The sequence below is a fragment of the Aristolochia californica genome, unplaced genomic scaffold (assembly GCF_029961685.1).
Source record: "Aristolochia californica isolate CCGP_79_NKW_82.1479 unplaced genomic scaffold, dmAriCali1.0.hap1 SCAF_1, whole genome shotgun sequence".
NCBI classification, from domain to species: Eukaryota; Viridiplantae; Streptophyta; class Magnoliopsida; order Piperales; family Aristolochiaceae; genus Aristolochia; species Aristolochia californica.
The window spans coordinates 6,103,244-6,124,590 of record NW_027181770.1 but is presented as its reverse complement, the minus strand read 5'-3'; the positions used below and the strand labels follow the sequence as shown (position 1 = coordinate 6,124,590).

The window sequence follows — 21,347 nt, the reverse complement described above, 5'->3', positions numbered from 1 at the left end:
ATGTGCATTTGTATATAAAAAGCAGCATGCTACTCTGTAATATTCAAATTTGTGATGACTGCATCAGACGAATTTGATGACCAGCATTTCTGGGAGGAAGCCAGAAGAATTCATGATGCATTAATTTGAAAAAGTCCTCTTCCATTACCTGCTTTATAGCGAGCCATCTCTTTGTGACTTCTCCAGTTTAAGAGTCTGTTTCCTGACAATTGCACAAGTCATGTAAATCGTATATGCACTTTTGGTGACCCATATAGCGACCAGTGCTGAATGATGTCTAACCGAACTATGAAACCAGGAATTATGGATCTTCATTTATCTTTTTATTTTTTATGTTTATACTCAGGCAGCATATAACAGTAGTTTAACATACTGATATGCTATCCACCGATACTGATTGAAAAGTTCCTACTACTATTGTTTATTGTCACAGGAATGTCGTCTCAGAAATAATTACAAAATTTCAAGATTCTGCAAAATAGACAGTTTGAGGGTTTTCTTTTGCTTCCTATCACTAATCTTCAGATTCAATCTCTCTTCTATCTAGCTCCTCTCCAATGGTTAGGGTTTTCTCAAGGATTGATATTACCTCTTTATTATATGCCTATAGAGCTGCCTAGAGGCTAGAGCATTAACATGGTAGACCCCAACAAGGATTTTCTTGCTCAAATTCAAACTGAAAACCAAATCTAGATAGATGAGGTGTCCCTTATCAATTGGAATTCGGTCCTACCATCAATTAGAATTTTATATTAAACGACTATTTATCCTAAAAAATAATTTTCATAAAGTCAAATTTGTTGCATTTCTTGACAAAATTGTAAATTAATATATTCATAATTTTAAGGAATTGTTATTTTTTCTTTAAAATTATGACTTTGCTCGTTAATATTTTTTCTCCAGTTTGGATGCCCATGAAAAATAAGAGAGAAAACAAAAGAGAAACATTTGTTTGGATACACAAGGAAAATGAAAAAAAAAAAGAAAACTGAATTTTTATTCAATTTAGCCAACTTGGAAAAGTATTTGGTCAATTTTTTGCCCTCTCATGGGTGTCTTCATTCGGTGCAGAAACTGTATCTGGATTTTTAACCATGGGGCAAGCTATCAAGTCTACATAGAGGAAGATAATCCTTTTCTATGCCCTCAACATCCTCCAACACAGAGCCTCAAATACACCAAAAATAGATCTAGTGAAAGCCCACAGTCTGAATCCCCCTCTCCAGTAGCAGAATTGAATCAAGAAGCACAATAAAGTTCCCGCAGGTCCAACAAGATGACTTCAAATCCATTATACCCATGATTATTAACCCACTCCAGAGTAAAAGACGAACTTCTGTAAAACAGAGAACCGAAAAATAAGAACAGAGGTTGAACGAATGGTTTTCCGATGATTTATTCTTCTCCGTTTAGGAGGTATTTATAATACATTACAAGTTGATTTTAGGATCAATTTAGATCCTAAAATCAAGGAATAGAATCAAGAATATAATCACGGGATCGGAGGAAACAATCACGCTATACAGTTTCCTCCGATCACGCTATACAGCTATACATTTCAACACTCCCCCTCAAGTTGGTGCATAGATATCAGTCAAACCCAACTTGTCAATTATACCATGAAATGCTTTCCCTGATACTGCCTTCGTGAGCATATCCACCATTTGACTCGCAGATTGAATGAAGGGGAATTGTATAATCTTTGCATCGAGGTTCTCTTTGATAAAATGACGATCAACTTCAACATGTTTAGTGCGATCATGTTGAACTGGATTTTGTGCAATTGCGATAGCTGCCTTGTTATCACAGTGAAGATTCATAGGTTTGTCGTATTCAATCCCTAGGTCTCTCAGTATATTCCGTATCCATAACAACTCGCATACACCATGAGCCATACCTCGAAATTCAGCTTCAGCACTTGATCTTGATACTACCTTCTGTTTTTTGCTTCTCCAAGTGACAAGATTCCCTTCCACAAAAGTAAAGTAACCCAACGTGGATCTTCTGGTTGTCTGATCACCTGCCCAATCAGAGTCTGTATACCCTTCAATACTAGAGATACCATTTTTTGATAATAACAAACCTTTTCCTGGAGCACTCTTTAAGTATCTCAAGATCCGATATACTGCTTCCATATGTTCTTCACTTGGTACATGCATGAAATGGCTCACAACGCTTACTGCATATGCTACATCGGGCCTTGTGTGGGATAGGTAGATTAATCTTCCAACTAATCGCTGATAACGCCCTTTGTCTGTTGGAATTTGATCTGGAAGAATTTCGAGTTTATGATGCATTTCCATCGGCGTCTCTATTGGTTTACAGTCAAGCATTCCGGTTTCAGCTAGAAGCTGCAACACATATTTTCGCTGTGAAAGGAAGACTCCATGTTTCGATCTTGCAACTTCAATCCCCAAAAAAATATTTAAGTTGTCCGAGATCCTTCATTTCAAATTTAGTAGCTAAATACTCCTGTAAAGCTTGCATTTCACCTGGGTCATCTCCTGTCACGACCATATCATCAACATATACAATTAATGCTGTTACCTTTCCTTCTTTGTGTTTTATAAACAAAGTATGATCTGAGTTACTTTGTTTATAACCAAACTCCTTCATTGTAGTCGAGAATCTCCCAAACCATGCTCTAGGTGACTGTTTCAGCCCATACAATGACTTCTTCAATTTACAAACTTTACCTTGAGACAAAGAACCACTTTTTATACCTGGTGGTAGTTCCATGTAGACTTCTTCTTCTAAGTCTCCATTGAGGAAGGCATTTTTAACGTCAAATTGTTGCAGAGGCCAGTCTCGATTTGCTGCTATAGATATAAGAATACGAATTGTATTGATCTTAGCTACTGGTGCAAAAGTATCCTGATAGTCTATTCCATACCTTTGCGTATATCCTTTTGCAACTAGCCGAACTTTATATCTGTCAATGCTTCCATCCGGTTTGAGTTTCAATGTGAACACCCATCGACATCCAATTGTTTTTACTCCTTTAGGTTGGGGAACAAGTTCCCAAGTGGCATTTTTTTGTAGAGCCTCCATCTCTTCGTTCATCGCTTTTTTCCATTTTGGATCAGCTAATGCATCCTGCACATTACTAGGAATAGAAACCCTGGATAATTGATCAACAGTAAATGCATATGATTTAGTCAACCTATGGGAGGACACATAGTTATTGATTGAGTATTTGGTCTTTGCTTCAAGATCAGGTTCATACTATTTTTTTGGAACTCCCCTATTCAATCTTTATGGATATCTAGAGGTTATGTTTTCTGTAGGAAGACATGTTTCAGTAGACTCATCAAACATAGGATTCGTATTTACCTGAGGAGGAACATTCTGGGTTGATTCTTCAGTTGTTGGTGCAGACGGGGGCAACTCTGGGGGTTCTTCAGGTGAAATTACTGAATCATAGTCTTGTTGCACATCATGACACTTAAAAAATTCATTCACCGCTTCTAACTCAATAACTTCGGCACCTCTTTCAACATCTCCGTTAGCTTCATGTGGAATATTCTCTTCATTTGAACTCTCCCCCTGAAGAGATGTCCAAGAAACTCCCCCTGAATAATAAGGGACTGATTCATGGAATGAGACATCTAAAGTCACATGGAGCTTGTTGGTGTGTGGATCATAACACCGATATCCTTTTTGAAAATCAGAGTAGCCAACAAATACACATCGCTTGGCACATGGATCAAGTTTATTTCGCAAGATCTTTGGGATATGAACATAAGCGGTACACCCAAAAATTCGGGGTTCAAGATTTGGAAGATGGGGAATTGAAATCAGGGATTGCAGCTTATGTAGAGGAGTTTGAAAATCCAGTACTTTAGAAGGTGTTCAATTGATGAGGTAGGCAGCAGATGTGATAGCTTCACCCCAATAAAATCGAGGCATGTTCATGCCAAAGAGAGAGGCACGTACTACTTCCAAAAGTTGTCTATTCTTTCTTTCTGCCAATCCATTCTGTTGGGGAGTATAGGTGCAAGAAGTCTGGTGACGAATTCCATGAGTAGTCAGAAAAGTTTCGAGAGAAGCATTAACAAACTCAGTACCATTGTCAGATTGCAAAACACGAATCTGCTTTTGGTATTGAGTATGTATCATGGTATGGAATTTATGAAATGCTAGACTCACATCACTTTTGTGGATAAGCAGAGATACCCAAGTCATTCTAGTGCATTCATCAATAAAAGTCACAAAGTAACGAGCTCTAGAAATAGAGGGAATCTTGGCTGGACCCCAAACATCAGAATGAATAACCGCAAAAGGTTCGAAACTTTTATTCAAACTCGGGAAATAAGCAATACGGTGGCTTTTAGCCAATTCACATGTGTCACAATGAAAATGTACATCAGTCAAACCTGAAAAAAGTTGAGGCTGCAATTTCTTAAGATAACCAAAGGAAAGGTGGCCTAATCGTCGATGCCATAACCATACAGTTGTTTGAGCATTATCTTCACTGCTAGCTTGATTTGTCTGACTGATTTTTGATCCCCCGTTTTCTTGCAACTCCAAATAGTAGAGTTTGCCCCGTCTAACACCATAACCAAGAATCTTCCGGGTTAGAATGTCCTGAAAGACACAAAATGAGGGCCAAAAAGTTACAGTACAAGCAAGAGTGGAAGTAATTTGGCTAACAGACAAAAGGTTATATTCAAGAGAGGGACCCACAAGGACAGTATCTAATGTCAGATTATTGGATAAGATAACAGATCCTTCCCCAGTAATAGGAGAGGTACTACCATTGGCTGTTGAAATAACAGATTGTGGAGAAGGTAGGATGGATTGTAACTGACTGGGATCCCTTGTCATGTGATCGGATGCACCTGTATCAATAATCCAAGGTCTATTCTTAGAATGTACAGAAAATACTAATGCATGATCGAGAATACCTGGATGAGCAACATTTGCAGTAGGTAGCTCCTGATTATCTTCCATGGATGTCACCATAGCTTTCCCAGCAGTCTTGTTACGGGAATTTTTCGAGAAATCCCACCACTCCGAATAGCCAATAATCTCATAACACCGGTGTTGTGAATGTCCTTTTTTTTCGCAGTGAATACATACACGATTGTTACCTTTGCCAGAGGATGGAGGGTTCCGACTGTTTGATGATCCTTGTCGGCTTTGGTTGACCAACATCGCCGAGTTCTCGGAGACTGGGCGATAGCTCCCCATTGTCTGTCTCTGTTGATATTCGCGTCTGACATAGGCATATGTACTTTCCAAATCAAGTTTGGGATCTTTTCGCAAAATTTCTCCACGAACTTGATCAAATTCGGAGTCAAGCCCACTGAGAAAAATATGAACCCGAAGCCTAGCCATTGCAGAGTGCAACTGGATTAGCCCTTCGACTGTTCCTTCCTGAGATATAGTTCGATGATCAATCTCTTGGAAAATAGCAACCAGTTCATTGTAGTATGTGGATAACGGTCTACCATTTTGTTTGGTAGAAAAAGATCTCTAGTTCAGCTCAAATATACAAGTTTCATCGGATCCATCATAGAATGTTTTTGATACTGCTTCCCATATCTCCTTGGCAGTGGAGAGGCGAATAAATCGCTGCACGAGTAATGGACTCATGGAGTCAATAAGCCAACTTTTAACTCTTTGATTTTCAGTAATCCAAACTCCAAGATTAGCATCACCAGATGCTGGTTTTCTTGTTTCGCCGGTGAGGTATCCAGCTTTGTTGCGTGCGCCAATTCGCATCTCCATGAGTTGGGACCATAATGAATAATTGGTCTCATCGAGGATAATTCCAGTTGGAAACGCAGAATTATCTTGGTGGACTATAATTTGTGGTGATGGGATAAGGTCGGTAGATGCGCCTGTAGGGGTGGCCATCGATTTGATTTTTTTTTTATTTCGGTCTGGTTCAGTCCGGTCCGGTTCGATCTGGTCCGGTTCGGTACGATCTGGGCGGATTCAATTCTGGTCCGCTCCAGTGCTGGTCCGATCCGGTTCGAGTTTAGACCGGTTCGGTCCGATTCGGTCGACCCGCCGGTCTGGGTCGACAGGAAAAATAAATCAACAGTACCTAAGTTTAAAAAAAATACCGTCGTCTTCGGCAACGGCAGCGGAGCGTCAGCTTCGGTTCGGAAAAGGGTGGTGATGCCGTCGTTGGCGCTCGTCGGCGATCGTCGGAACTCGTCGGCGACGTGATTCCGACGACGTAAAAAACGTTTCGTCTTCGGCAGCCTTCGTCTTCGGCAACGGTTGTCTTCGTCGTTGGCACGACAACCTTCGTCTTCGGCAACGGCAGCGGAGCGTCGGCTTCTGTCGTAACAGTGTGGTGGTGCCGTCGTCGGCGTCGGCGACGTTCTTTTGGCGTCGGGACAGCCGGAATATGGAGTTGCAGAAAAAACAGAGTTCTGCAACTCCGACGAATTTTTCCTTCCTCCGGCTTCCTCCGGCTTCCTCCTTTGGCGATTACAGGAGCACTTAGCTCCGACTTTCTGCGACGGAAAAGAGAGGAAAAAACTCCTGCTCTGATACCATGTAAAACAGAGAACCGAAAAATAAGAACAGAGGTTGAACGAATGGTTTTCCGATGATTTATTCTTCTCCGTTTAGGAGGTATTTATAATACATTACAAGTTGATTTTAGGATCAATTTAGATCCTAAAATCAAGGAATAGAATCAAGAATATAATCACGGGATCGGAGGAAACAATCGCGCTATACAGTTTCCTCCGATCACGCTATACAGCTATACATTTCAACAACTTCTATATCATGGGATTGGGATCAATTCGGCTTCAATATAGCTGCCAAATACGGGATTGGGAGATCCAAAATTTTCGCGGGATTCGGATCAATCTAGCTTCAATATTTCTGTTCCAAGATTACTAAATTCGCATTTAACGTCTTCCACTTCATTAGAACTTCTATACCCCGAGATTTTGAACTTGAGACGGAGGAAGAAGCACCTCTTCATCAACTCCGGTGAAGCAAAAATCTGGCGACGGCAAAAACAGATACAACAAGGGTGACACAGATCCGACATGAAAGATGTTAGAAAATCGATGAACGATGTCGAAGTTAGAAAAAATCAAGAGGTGTCGTGGAGAAGAACCATTGTCTGCGGCATATCGAGGTCAGAAATGGGGGATTCCAACATAGAAATACTCAATTTATAACAGAAATAGAGGAGGAGAACCAATATAAATGGAGATAGGAGAGAACCAAACAAATGGAGTAATCCAAAATAGTGACGGCATTTGCAGATGAGAGCGAGAGAGAAAAGAGGGGGAAGGAGAAGATAGAGAGAGAAAGGGAGGAGCAGAGAAAAGCTGGAGAGAGGGGGGGTGAGCGTATTGGCAAAGGGAGGGAAGTATCTGGCTTCTTGGGAATTCCGATAAAATTTGAAGTGGTAGGAGAGAATGTCATTAATTGATTCTGAGTTTCCTCTCCTAACAGAGACGGCCAGGAATGCACTCCACATCTTTCCTCTTTAATGTTTTTTTTACCAAAGCATGTAAATCGAACGTGAATAAATGGTCCAAATCCTGTTTTAGACTGAGATACGGCCGAAAAAAGAATTCGAAACCAGACAAACACTACTACCCATATCATAAAAGAAGACAAGAGTGGACTGATTGGACCAGTCCGCGTGGTTCCATGATCAACAACAGGTTGGTCGAGGTCAGACCTGTACAGCTAATTGCTAACGTGTTTTTAGCCTCCACGATGGACCCTTGAGAAACTTGGCAGACTAGAAAGAGCTGCAACTAGCGACGTCTTGGAGTCACCGACTATTTCTTGTTTCAATCCCTTTCCCATCATTTGAGCCCTTCACATCGACTCCAGATCAATTTTTTGTTTTTCTCCTTCTGTTTCTGAGTTGTATAACATTAAGAAGACACAGCTAAGAATCATGTGTCACTACTACTGGAAGCTGCAAATTGCCAATGCATTTGAACGTAAAACAACCAAAAATCTACACAAACTTCACTGCTCTAAGTGGTTCGTGTCTCCATCTTCATCTATCATTTTCCTCTTATTTTATCGACTTGTTAATTATCATAGAGTGAGGAATGACGAATTGAATCATCTGTATCTTCTCTTAAGATCATTCCCTCATAAAACTAGACCAAATACACGTGCAGGAGACACAGCACGACCAACCAAAATGGTCCCATTATTGAAATTGATAGTCTGAATAAGAATTTTTCCGTCTCTGTATTGAAACAAATACAGACCATTCGCTTGATTCTTCATGTAATCGAGCTATTCCGATGCTTCTCCTTCGACATGGGTTACGCTCCATTAATGAGGCAAAATCAAAATAATTCCTTTTAAAAGCTCCAGCTCCGCCTCCTATCCATTATTCAAGTAATGGCATGTGAAAGGGTCCGGAGAGTGGCAGACCAGACACGCGGACACTTGCCGCGTGTCTTCCATCGCTTCAAAATCATGTTAAAAAGGCTTAGTAGCTGCTAATGCTGTATTTGTTTCAAACAGTACGAACCCAGTTAGGTAGTAGGGAGGGGGAGTCGGCACCAGTTTTAAGTGTGCACATGCGTGGTCTCGTCTGTAATGAGCTTTCTATCAGTGTCTCTTCTCCCTATTCTTCAATACCATCTTCTTTCATCTTTATTCGCCGTTAATCCTCCAGTTTCTGAAACGCTTAATGCTTCGTCCATTGCTCTCAACTACCGAGCTTTGACTAAGGGCACCTCAATCACCATCTTTTCATCTGTCTTCTGCTGTGAAAAATGCAAAAGTAAAACAATGACAAAAGAAAAGATAGTCCAGGAGCACTTAATAGCGCTGTACGTGCAGCCAAAACTTCTCAAATTCTTGCCTGAATAAAGGTGGGTTTAAAGCGGGCACCGTACGTGGTCGGTCGCGCACCGGCTGTAATGAGCCAGAACTGGAGACTCTATGACACAGTGAATCGGTAGAAGCGACGAGGGACAGGAAATGGGCGTCGCCGGTTTTCGTGGTTCCAGCTCAATCGCTGCCCAAAAAAATCCTCCAAACAGTCCAGACTGCTAAACAAATAATTGAGGCATAGCTGTACTAATTTAAACCTATTATACTCTTCTGCTAGAAGAGACCAACCGGAAGATTTTTAGAAAGGCTTTTTTATTCATTTAAAAAAAAGGAAAAGAAAAAAACAAATCCTTACACTACCTACATAAAGGATTGCACCGTTCCTTTCACTCATCGACTACCTCCTCTCTCTCTCTCCCCTGTACCATCTCCAACCGTGGTAAGACCCCTGGACTCTTATCGTTTACTTCGTTCTGCTATCTTTGGGTTCTGATCCAGTTTGCTCAAGAATGCTTGTTGACCCGTTCTAAATCACCTAGCTTTTCTTTGCTTCTTCCTCTGCAGAGATGGCTTCCTTCACCGGTGTTCTGTGCTTGGCCTTCTGCTGTTGGGCGTCTGTTGTCTTGGCTGCTCCACCACGGACGCCAGTTGCTGTGCCTTTTGGGAGGAACTATGTACCGACTTGGGCTTTCGACCATATACACTACATGAATGGGGGAGCCGATGTCAACCTCGTCTTGGACAAGTACACTGGTAAGCAGAGCACAACAAAATCGAAAGATCACTAGTTTGTTTCGGATGCTTTCTGTTTCTACTATTAAGAACAGATTAAATGGGATATCTTTTGGCTGGTCAGGTACTGGATTTCAATCCAAGGGTTCTTACTTGTTTGGCCACTTTGAGATGAAGATAAAGCTGGTTCCAGGAGATTCTGCCGGAGTAGTGACTGCATTTTATGTAAGTCTATTTCAGTGGGAGTGGAGACCAGATAATAGTTAACAAGCCCGAAGTGCTCTGTTTCTTCTCTAACTCGATTTGTATTTTCTGCTTTTGTTCTTTCAGCTATCTTCTCAGAACTCTGAGCACGACGAGATAGACTTCGAGTTCCTGGGTAACAGGACCAACCAGCCCCGCATTCTACAAACCAATGTTTTCACTGGAGGGAAGGGAGACAGAGAACACAGAATCTATCTCTGGTTTGATCCAACCAAAGACTTCCACAGCTACTCAGTCCTCTGGAACATGTACCAGATTGTGTACGTTCTCTCACTCAAATCCCCCACAACGTAACATCTATAAGAAGAGAAAATCTGAGCTAGCTGCACTCTACTTTCTTACATACAAAGTATATTTTTTTGTTGCTTTGGTCTTTCAAGGTTTATCTTACTGAGGGTCCACCCTCCTGTTTTGGTGGTTGTGTCCAGCTTCTTCGTCGACGACGTGCCAATCAGAGTCTTCAAGAACAGTAAAGACTTGGGCATGAAGTTCCCCTTCAATCAACCCATGAAGATCTACTCCAGCCTCTGGAACGCAGACGACTGGGCAACGAGAGGGGGGCTGGAAAAGACGGATTGGTCGAAAGCCCCCTTCGTAGCGTCCTACAGAGGCTTCCACATCGACGGGTGCGAGGCCTCCGTCAATGCCAAGTTCTGCGACACGCAGGGCAAGCGCTGGTGGGATCAGAAGGAGTTCCAGGATCTGGACGCTGTCCAATGGCGGAGACTGAGGTGGGTCCGCCAAAAGTTCACCATTTACAACTACTGCAGTGACAGGTCCAGGTACCCCACCATACCACCCGAGTGCAGGAGGGACGGGGACATCTAACCCATTTCAGAAACTGCTTTTCAGCATTGAGGGTTTTCAGAGCGGTCCTTCTTGGTTATCTCTTCTTCATATATCAATGAATGTATTCTGCTTTGTATGGTTAATAGTTGTATGTTGCTGTTTTGGACCTGGGATGTGGAGAAAGTGATTGAATATTGAAGAATAATGAATTTCTTATTGTTTGTTTGTTGATCTCTGTGTTGAGCACAAATGGTTCCATGTGCGAATCCCCTTTGGGACCATGTGTTTTCCTTTTCCTATGCATGTTTTGTTCTTTAATTCGTCGTGATTAGGGGTCCTCACCAAAGCATTAACAAAACGCGGTGGGAGTCTTTCCAATTCAAACAGTTGGTCGTGAGAAAGACGTCTTCCAGTCTCATAGCTGTGGCCTTCTCCTAGCATTTGAAGACTCACGAAGAGGGAAACAGAAGACGAAGCGATTTGAATCATTTGATGCCGACAGTGACGACCGACGAATTATTTTAGTTTTCTCCCGTATTTAACTGTGTCAATTGTTAACTGGTGGAAACTGAAAAGAGGAAGAAAAGGGAAATGAATTGAGGCACGGCTGATGATTTGTATGCTCCCAATATTGTCCTCACATGGACTTCTTTATAAAGCTAAAGAGTTGTTTAGCTCTACAGTTGGGCCATAGTTCCAGAAAGGAGAGTGATCAAATATTTTTTTGCTTCTTTTTAGTGTTGTCCTATCCAAAAAGTTGGAAAAAACGGGTGAAGGGATTCCTGATCTGCTGGACTGATATGTCAAACTATACACGTCAGTCATCCTCATCACAGCTTTATTTTGATGGGAGCAGGCTTTTTGTAAGTTTACGCGGCCTGGGTGCACATATCCCCGTCTGCTCTTTGGGTCCCTTAATCGATCCTAATTGTGAAAGACAAAGCGGAGAGGAGGTATAAATATATCATCAACAAAAGCAGGCTCATTCATGCTATTACTTTGCCCACTAACCTAGAATCGAGCTCGGGTATCTTCCAAAGAGGAAAGATTGCCTTCTTTGTTATTTGAGCACCTAGGAATTAAAGGTCATAATATTTGCTTCTTCTATCTTTAAATTAATTAAAAAACAAATCCCACAGAATATTCTAATAAAGGAAAGCTTCAAATCAGAAAAATAAAATAAGTGTCATTATTTTATTCTAATAAAATAAAATGCCATTGCTTGCATTTTGTCATTATAAAGTAAAATAATTAAAATAAACTTCAATAATGAAGCATAATACAAAAAAAAATATGATATAGCAGAAAAATAAAATTTAAGCAGCTCAGATGATCCCAAACCATCTGAGACTGAATGAAACAAAAAAAAACACGAGTCATGGCCGACATATCCGTGCGCTGATCTCTCTGACCTTCATTCGATGGGCAAAGGGGCGACAAGCAGCAGGTAGAACCAAAGAAGATGTGGATGAGGTAATGGACGAGGAAGTTGAAAATGGGTCTCTGTCTTGTGAGTCGATCTTTGCAGATAAGAAAGTTGGCAAGAGAACGGTAATCTTCCCTACTAATTAAGAGTAAAAGGTAATTAATCCTATCTTTTACGCAGGGCCACGTATAAACTCTGCTGTGAACAGATAGATACCGCCGACAAATTGAGAGACTGAATGAAACAAAAGAACGCAAGAAACATGGCCCCTAAATCGCTGAAAAGGGCCTTCAATTCAGTTCTATGCATCTCGTGGCATGGCCGCATGTGCAAGATAATAAAGATGGATAAAAATGTTTTTCTCACTTGATTATGGAGGATTACATGCAGTTGTATTTATAGATGATTTTGTGGATAAAATAAATTTGTTACATGTATTTGAAATAATTGAAATTTGAATAGATTTGTTATATCCTGGATTGGTTTATGTGATCTTCATATGTTAATTTAGCTTTATCTAGTTGTTGAGATTCAGTTGTATCATTACGCCCCCTCAATTGCAATGGGAGCTCGCATACATTGAGATTGTCTCGAAGTTGGTAGAAACGTGCAGTTGGAAGCACTTTGGTGAATGAGTCAACTATTTGATTTGCGCTAGATATGAATTGAACCTGTAGTTGACGTTGTGCAACCTGATCGCGCACAAAGTGAATGTCCAGTTCGATGTACTTGGTGTGGGAGTGATAGAGAGGGTTGGTTGTGAGATATGTGACACCTATATTATCGCACTAGAGTGTAGGTGTATTTTGACTTGAGATGCCGAGTTCAGTGAGAAGAGAGCGGAGCCACATAATTTTTGCAGTTGTATTAGCAATGGCACGATATTCTGCTTCGGTACTTGATCGTGATACCGTAGGTTGTTTGCGGAAGCTTCAAGAAATTAAATTAGAATGAAGATATATACAATAACCACTTACAAAGCGTCTATCATCGGGACAACCAACCCAATCAGCATTAGAGAAAGCATGTATTGCAGTGGATGAGTTACGGGGGATGAGAATGCCGTGGTGAATAGTTTGCTGAAGGTATCGAAGAATTTTTTTGACAGCGGTCCAGTGGTCTATCGTGGGACGCTGCATGAGCTGGCATACTTTGCTGACTGCAAATACAGGTATTGTAAAAGAGATATACTGGAGGGAGCCAACGGTGCTGCAATAAAAAGTTGGATCACTTAAAGGATCACCTTTGAAGATTGATAAGTTGGTTGTTGTGCACATGGGGGAGTTCACCGACTTAGCTTGTAGTATATTAGTTTTCTTGAGTAGGTCAAAATATATTTTTGTTGTGAGAGAAAAAATCCACGATCATCCTTCAAGGCCTCAATACCCTAAAAATAGTGAAGCGGTCCAAGATCTTTTAGGGCAAAATCTTTTTGAAGATTGAGGATGATTAAGTATAAAAAAGATTGGTGAGGTCCGGTGATGATGATGTCATCAACATATATAAGTAAAAAGAGGACAATATGTTTTGACCTAAAAATGAATAAAGAGGTATCAGCCTTGGAGGCAATAAAACCCATTTCTACTAGTGTATTGCTGAGTCGTGAGAACCAGGCACGGAGTGCTTGTTTGAGTCCATAAAGATATTTTTGGAGATGACACACAAACTCAGGACATGATGGATCGACGAATTCGGGAGGTTGGGACATGAAAACAGTTTCTTGAAGGTTTCAGTGTAAAAATGTATTTTTGACATCTAGTTGTCAAATGGACCAACTGTGTGATATTGCAAAAGAGAGAACAGTGCGAATAGTCTTCCGTGGCTACAACCCCAGTCATCGAGGATATCAGTGCCTGCAATAATCAACAGGCCGCATCTTTATCTCCAGAAATGTAATCTTTGATGAAACTCATTTCCCCTTTCAGTAAACAACTTCTCGGTCTCCCGTGTCCTAGAACCCTCTCACATTACTGCCCTCGTCCCTCTGTATTTCGGAATCTAACCCATCGCAAAATCACCCTTCGTCGTAAATCCATCCCTCACAAAATCCCCTCCCATCATAAGTGAACAGGTAACCATATAGGTCATTAAGAGAGATGTGATTTAATCTGGTGGTGATAGAGGTAACAAGGGAGTCATATGAGGAAGGAATACCAACAAGAAGATATGAGGTGATTTCTGAGGGGCTTAGGGGATGACTAATGGCAGAGATAGTATAAGAAAGTTATTTTACTTATGTGAAGTAATCAGTGATTGTGAGGGAGACCTTTTTAAGAGTAGATAGTGGGAAACAAATGCTGAGGATTCTCGCAGATGAAGAGGAGGAGAATGATTTTTCTAATGCAAGCCAGACTTCTCTGGAAGTAGTAAGACCAATAACTTGGGTGAGAAGAGATTCGGTGAGGGAAGAGAGGAAAACACTTAGAATGGTTTGATCTTATTGTGACCAGTGAATATATGCAGGATTAGGGACATGGATGGAGCTATTGGAAGAGGAAGGAATTGTGAGAGGTGGGCAAGGAATGGAGCCATCGAGGTAACAAAATAAATTTTGACCACGGAGGTATGGAATGAATTGGACTCGCCAAAGAAGATAATTGTCTTTGGTTAGTTTGATTGTGATGATATGATGGAGTTGGGTGAAGAGAATGGAATTTGATGCAAAGGAAGAAGGATGGTAGAAGACAAGTTGGAGGCCATGGATGAGAGACGTAAGTATTTGGAAACTCTAATACCATGTAAAGGATCATAAAGATAAATAGAAATGTTTTCCTCACTTGATTCTAGAGGATTATATGCAGTTGTATTTATAGATGTTTGCATATAAAATAAATCTGTTACATGTATTTGAAAGAATTAAAATTTAAATAGATTTGTTATATCCTGGATTAACTTCCGTGATATAATTTAGTATTCAGTTGTGCCGTTACGCCGGTCCTTCAATTTGTTTTGTAAAGAGGAAGGTGCCGGTCACCTACTGGTTAAAGACAGAAAGTTCAGAATAGTGGTCGGTGTTTTAGACCTGTTTAAACAAAAAAGAAAAAAAAAACACAATATTCTAAGCAGCTGTATATGAAAGAATCTGGGGCCTTGTTAATTTTCATTTTTCTTGTCGGTCGTCTTTTGAGTAGAATTCCTTCATTCTACTAACTTTTTGAAGGAGACGAGAATCTGAGAGATGGCCTGTAGCTTGTAACCTAACCCCACATAAAACTGTCGACATGCACGACAAAAGATGTCGCCAGGGACGAGGATGATGTTCCCAATCCAACTCCGAAAGATCGCCGAAAATCAGGGTCGCCCCATACGAAGGAGGAGGAAGATGGACCCATTTCTTGGCTGTTTTTATCGTCTGTATTGATTCCGTCAACAGCACGGTCTGTTCAGTTGGTTCCTGCAAGATTTCAGCTGAAGATAAATTAAAAACCCGAAAGAGAACATTGAGCCATTTTAAACCACTAAATGAGATTCCGATTGTGAAATGGATTGATGTTCCAACTAGTTGTCACCTCAGGCGTGCTTTGACTAATTCTTTTACTTAAGAAATGCTCTACTGCTACAAGACAAACCCCATTCCTGGACTGAAAATGCAACAGTGAGACAAAGATGGGCGTTCTCAAGACATTTGATGTTGTTCTACGCAATCCAAAGCCCAGATGAGAACAAAGGGTTTGCACATACGAAGGAGGAGAGAATCTAGAATGTGCAAATTTCAGTGGCGTCTCCATGTGACAGTTTTCTGCTTTAGATAGTCGTCTCGAGTCTTGAGGTGTATTCTGCCGTGTTTTTGGATATGAAAGATTGTGGGTTAGGTTTACGAGGATATCGATCGGTTAGGGAAGAAGATTTCCCATAGAGTCACATCCCGACGAGTCCAGCATCTGCTTTGTGTTTTGAAGCACGGCAGGTGCCAATGTTTTATTCGGACAGGCCGTCATGCTGAGGGTGATGATTTCTCTCTTATTACATCATGACATTAAAATAAAACATCTATGAAACAGTGAAATATAATATTATACATCTCCTACGGAAGAACCTTGACCTCAAGGTTCAAAATCCAGAAAATGATCGAAGAATTCATCTTCTAATCCCCAAGTTGTGTCTGGTGAACCAATCCTGTCCCATTGGATCAGGAATTTTTAGTTTGTAATCGCGGTTCATGTCTAACCCATCGTTTCTTGAGGAGTGCGAGTCGAATGGGTGCTGAAGATGATGCTGCCATGTAAAAGGTGGAAGAACGATTGTAGCAGGAGGTTGGCCGATGCAAGGCTTCAACTCTTAACACATTGAAAACCGGATTAACCATTGGTACTATAAAGCTTCTCAAACTCCCCTTCCTGAATCTGATCCATCAGTGACAAACCCAGAACTCCCTGTGAGTATGGTTAAGAGGAAAAGGAACATCACAACAGAGTGATAGGTAGGACATTATAGAGAAATCAATCCAGAGGTAGTGGAAGCCCAACCTGGAAATGCATCGACTGTTTAGGTCTTTTTGATGTTAATAAAACCATTTGATTTATTGGGCTGACGGGCCAAGAACGATAGAGGCCCATCGCTGGTAATAGTGATATGAGTCCAAAATTTAAAAGGGTATTATGACATCATTGATTGTCGTAAGTCAAAAGTAATTGGATTGCATTAGGATGTACATTTTTCATTATTTACACAGAAAAAAAGTAGGATTTCAGAAATTAGAATTAATCTGCGGCATCTATAAAGCTTTTCTGGCGTACTCGATGCGCGTTCAGTACATAAATCCAAATTTGCTACAGGTCTTGAATCAGGAAAAGGAGAGGTATCAAATAGAGTCGTTATCTGTACCAAGGCACCAACAAAGACAACCAACTTGAAACGCAACTCGGTTTGTTGACGTTTTGTGCCACTACTTGAACCTAATCCTTCTTTTTTGAAGCCCAATGTCTGAGAGTTGCATTGGTTATAAGTGGAAGTTATTGTTCACTTCCAGTGAATGGAATTACCTTTGGACGACGACGACAACAAGTAGAAACAACCACAAAGAGCTGTTCATATCACGTCGTACAAATTCCATACCAAAAAAAAAAAAATACAGAGCAACTTTAATTTCAGAAGCTGAGAAGGCACTATATAAAGGCATCCAACAATGGTTACCTAAATACTTGTTTATGTTTTGGTTCGTAAGCAGACCTACCCATCGTTCTGACATCAACTCCACCGAGGCTGAATTGCTGTATTCGTCAAGTCGTCCCCCTCTCCCTCTCCTTCCTCAGTCGCTTCTTCTAGATTATTACTTGGTTGATTGTGATTGATGTTCGGGCACCACTCCTCTTCGCCATTTCCTGCACTGTTATAATTAGAAAATGACGCCACTCTGCCTCATAAATTATAACGAAAGGTATTGAGTGATGATCAAAGCACCTTTCTCGGCCCTATTTCGGTCTGATTGTACCAAACGCGCCGGAGCTTCCGCTGAATTAACGCTGCTGTAGACTGTTGGGTATTCACAATAAGCTTTATGAGATAAGGGAGAATCCGGAAGCGAGGGGACGCCACCGGAAGCGAGGGGACGCCAATTATTCATCAACATGTGACCCATAAGAGATGAGCAACCGGTCTCCCATAAGAGATGAGCAACCGGTCTAAAGAAGTGAACGATGGAATATGATGAGTTATTTCATCTTTGTTGTGACAATTTTATTATAAAAAAAAAAAAGGAGAAAAGGACCGATCGGCCACCCACCCTATGCATCTCGAGAACCTAGGGTGGCAATGTATGATCCAGCGGGTGCAATCCCTCCCTCCGATTCTCCTTCTTGCCTCAAAAAGTAGGCCACGACTGGTCCACACCTTTTTATGATAGGATACGGAAATGGTCGCTCATGTCAAATCCCAGCAGCGTCACACGACCGATGAGAGAAACTTATTCCCGTTAAAAGGAGCACTAGATGCCCCCCCCCCCCTCCTCCCTCTTCAGTAAAGCCAGAAGAAGCTATCCTCCAACCAGATATGTCTGATTCTGTGTGAAGGTGCTCCATTATCCAGAGAAGCCTGTAAATGTCCTTTCGCTTTGGTAGCATTTGCCCAAGTTTTGCGTGAGTGGGGGGCACGCCTTGTCAAACAAGATCTCATTGACACGAAGAAATTTACCAGTTTTATCGTTTTGATTGTACTGACAAACAGCTCTTTCACGTCGAAGTGACCATCCATCACTCCCAGATCTCTCCACACTACGCGTATCCGATCAATTATCAAAAACTCCTGGCGAGCTTCCGTTTTCCCATCACCACATTTAGCCCATGTGTGTCATCCCTTTTTTGGTGAAAGTGATGGAAAGAGATGATGCTTTGAATCTTGCCCAGTTCTTTTGTCTCCGTCTTCATGCCCAAACGGTATCTCATATCACAATATATATATTCTACGCAAAGGTAAGAAAAACGTAGGGGAGAATCATGACAAGTTGGAATCGTTTTCGCAAAAGGGTAGAAAAGCAGAGATCATGTGATCATCCACCACTCCCTTTCATCAAGTGGCCGTGACCGTGGCCCTGGTCCCGGGGGGGGGATCGATCAGCTCTACCACTCCTATTTAACCTAACCCCACTACTCCCTCTTATTTCACTAATACGCTGGAAATTAATATTTTTTTATCCATGGGACATGGGACTGTGTCACGGTCGTCACCCCCTAACCCTATGACTTGGACGCATGCAAGTTTTGAATGGAAAATGAATCATTTTTGCCATCGGTGCGTCGCGCTAAGTCACATCTCTCCGGCGAGTTCCAACTCACAGCCGACAGTTTCCGTCATGTCATCCTCTACCCATCGCCACCGGGGGACTGGTGACACAGTTTCGACCCTGTGCATCCACCCGTGACCATCACATTGAGCAGGCTGCATGCGCCGAGACACTCCATTTACTATCCGATCACGACTAGCTGATACGAACGCAAAAATACAAAATAGCCACTTGTGTCATCATGCATGGTCCACCATCCAAGTGCACCCATTTAAAAGCAGTTCAAAAGGGGCCATCTGATCATGGTTGGTACTGGTCTGCGTCAAGGGCTGGTATCGCTTCTCAAAGATTTCTGATAGGCCCTGGGGTCGCATTCCCTTGTGGTGAAATGACAATAAAATGACAAACTCCGAAAAGCGAGACATATGTATAACATATCCGGATTCATGATTACTTTCCTTGGAATAAATTACATATGTGGTAAAGCAGGGAAGGTAATCGATCTTTTTCACACGTCAAATCCCAAGAGGGAATACAAAACAAGCACGATGCTAATAAGATGACTCCACTTAATAAAGTGATGGAGACAAAATATCAGCTGAAAACTATGAAATTGGGATTGATGATTGCGTGAAAACAATAACAACTGGACTACTTAATCCCAGATTCGCATGATCATTCTCATCAATAAAATGAAGCTTTGTTCATTGATAGCTGTAGAGATTTTGGACAATAGAATCGGATGAAGATCCTTCCTAATCATCATCGATATATACTTTCGAAATTCCAGAACAAGTTTATGGGGCATCGATATATACTTTCGAAATTCCAGAACAAGTTTATGGGGCATCTTCTTCGCATTCTACTAGGATGCAGACTTTGGAATCTTACTTTCACCCTTTTTCTCTTATTTGTCTTTGAAAACATTTCTGTAGTTTTGTTTTCGTATTATCCGATAGCAATGGTGAAATGAATACCAGGGATTTGTGATGCCTATTCCAATTTCCAACACCTCTGTTTATTTTCCTTTGTTTCAGACGTACAAGTATCAGACTGGTCTTTATCCGGCTCCTACTAGTCGATTTCCCCGTCGATTCTGCTCGGAATTGTCGCTTCTGTGAATCTGAAGAATCCAGCAAAGCGACCGAAAGCCAACTTAAATTCGTATACATCCAACCGACACATCAATATATATGATACAGGCCAGAAGGAATCAGAAATTGGTGGAGTCTCCTTCCAAGAATAACATCATCCGAGTTCCAATCACTACTTTTAAATCTATAAAAATTGAGAACAGGTAATCGCCGGGTTAGTGATGATTTCGACTTTGGGGGGAGGAGAGATCAGTGGACAAAAACGAGAGGTCTAGACCGTGTTTCGGGTGACGATAAAGCAGTAATAATGAAGAGGGAGATCACATGCCCACCGGCGAGGCTCCGCCCGATGACAGCGAAATCTCTACTCATTCTTTGTCTTCTTAATGGCAGATGAGATAAGATAATCAGAAAAAGGTCCAAAAAACAAAAAAATAAAGCAAAGGCCGAGTTATCAGAGGTGAGAGTGCACGATGGGGAGGGGCACGCGAGACGAGAGGGAGAGGATGGGTGACAAAAAGGCAAACGTCTTCGTCAGTAAAGCAGCCCGCGGGCGCAGCCGACACTGTCGTCCCATACAGCAGACTGCTACAGTCTCTCTCTCCCGTCTCTCTTTTGTTGTCTTCTTCACCGTGTCCCCGACGGCCCTTTCCCTTCGTCGTGCCCTTTTCTCTGTAATAGTCCAACAAATACGCTACGCCCCAGAAAAAATTTCCAAGTAATGTAACAAAAAAAAAGAGGACAGTGAGCACTGAGCATGACCCACGTCCCCTCACGCCCATTCACGGAACGTTTTCGAACAGCACAAACACGGTGGAAGCTGTCGCATCACCGACTGTAAGAAGGTGAGAGTGGAGGAGGTGCAGAGAGAAGGTGATGTGTGTTTTTGCGGAGGGAGAAAATGATGATTCTTTGGTTCGGGGTTCGTTGGAACGAATGATTTGACCTGGCGGCTTTGAAGAGGAAGAGTGGGCGAGTTGTGTTGTTGCCTCTGCCCCGATCCATTCAATCCACTGTCCCTCTCATCCTTTTCTCTAATATTTTATTCTTTATTGCAATTGCAGTTGCAGACTATGCCGGCGTCTTATAGCCTCTTTTAGGAACAGACAAGCGCAGGGTTTTGAGGTCTTTGACTGTTCTTCGCGTTGCTAATAAGCCAGCATTCGCAAACGAGCAGCCGCGCAGTTGTTTTTTCCTCTCCCGTGTCGGGTTTAGACACCATTAAATTTAAAACACTGCTGCAGATCAGCACAAAGTCACGTGCTGCAGCAGATCTGATGATTCTGATCGACGTCACACCGGCCACTACAGATCTGGTCATATATTCGCTTCAATCGAGAAATTTTACTCTTTCTCACTCCTTTTGAAGTGGAAGAGGTTTCTGATCGTACGTAGTTGTGCAATGAAGGTCTGTATGGACCAAAATTTGATATCAGATGAAGCCAACAAATTCCAGTGGAAAGTTTTGAAGTTTTGTCCTTTGATCGAAGAAGGAACACGAGCAGAAACTAAAAAAAAAAAAGGAAAG

General features: G+C 41.6%; 1 protein-coding gene across 1 annotated transcript; it reads left to right on the top strand.

Moving 5' to 3' along the window:
• Window positions 1–9,202: 9,202 nt before the first annotated feature.
• On the top strand, window positions 9,203–10,812 carry LOC137943989 (xyloglucan endotransglucosylase protein 2-like). Its single transcript, XM_068789471.1, has 5 exons — window positions 9,203–9,235; window positions 9,361–9,549; window positions 9,653–9,753; window positions 9,859–10,052; window positions 10,221–10,812. The coding sequence occupies exons 2-5, from the start codon at window positions 9,363–9,365 to the stop codon at window positions 10,618–10,620; spliced, it is 882 nt and encodes a 293-aa protein (XP_068645572.1). The 5' UTR covers window positions 9,203–9,235; window positions 9,361–9,362; the 3' UTR covers window positions 10,621–10,812.
• Window positions 10,813–21,347: the final 10,535 nt, after the last annotated feature.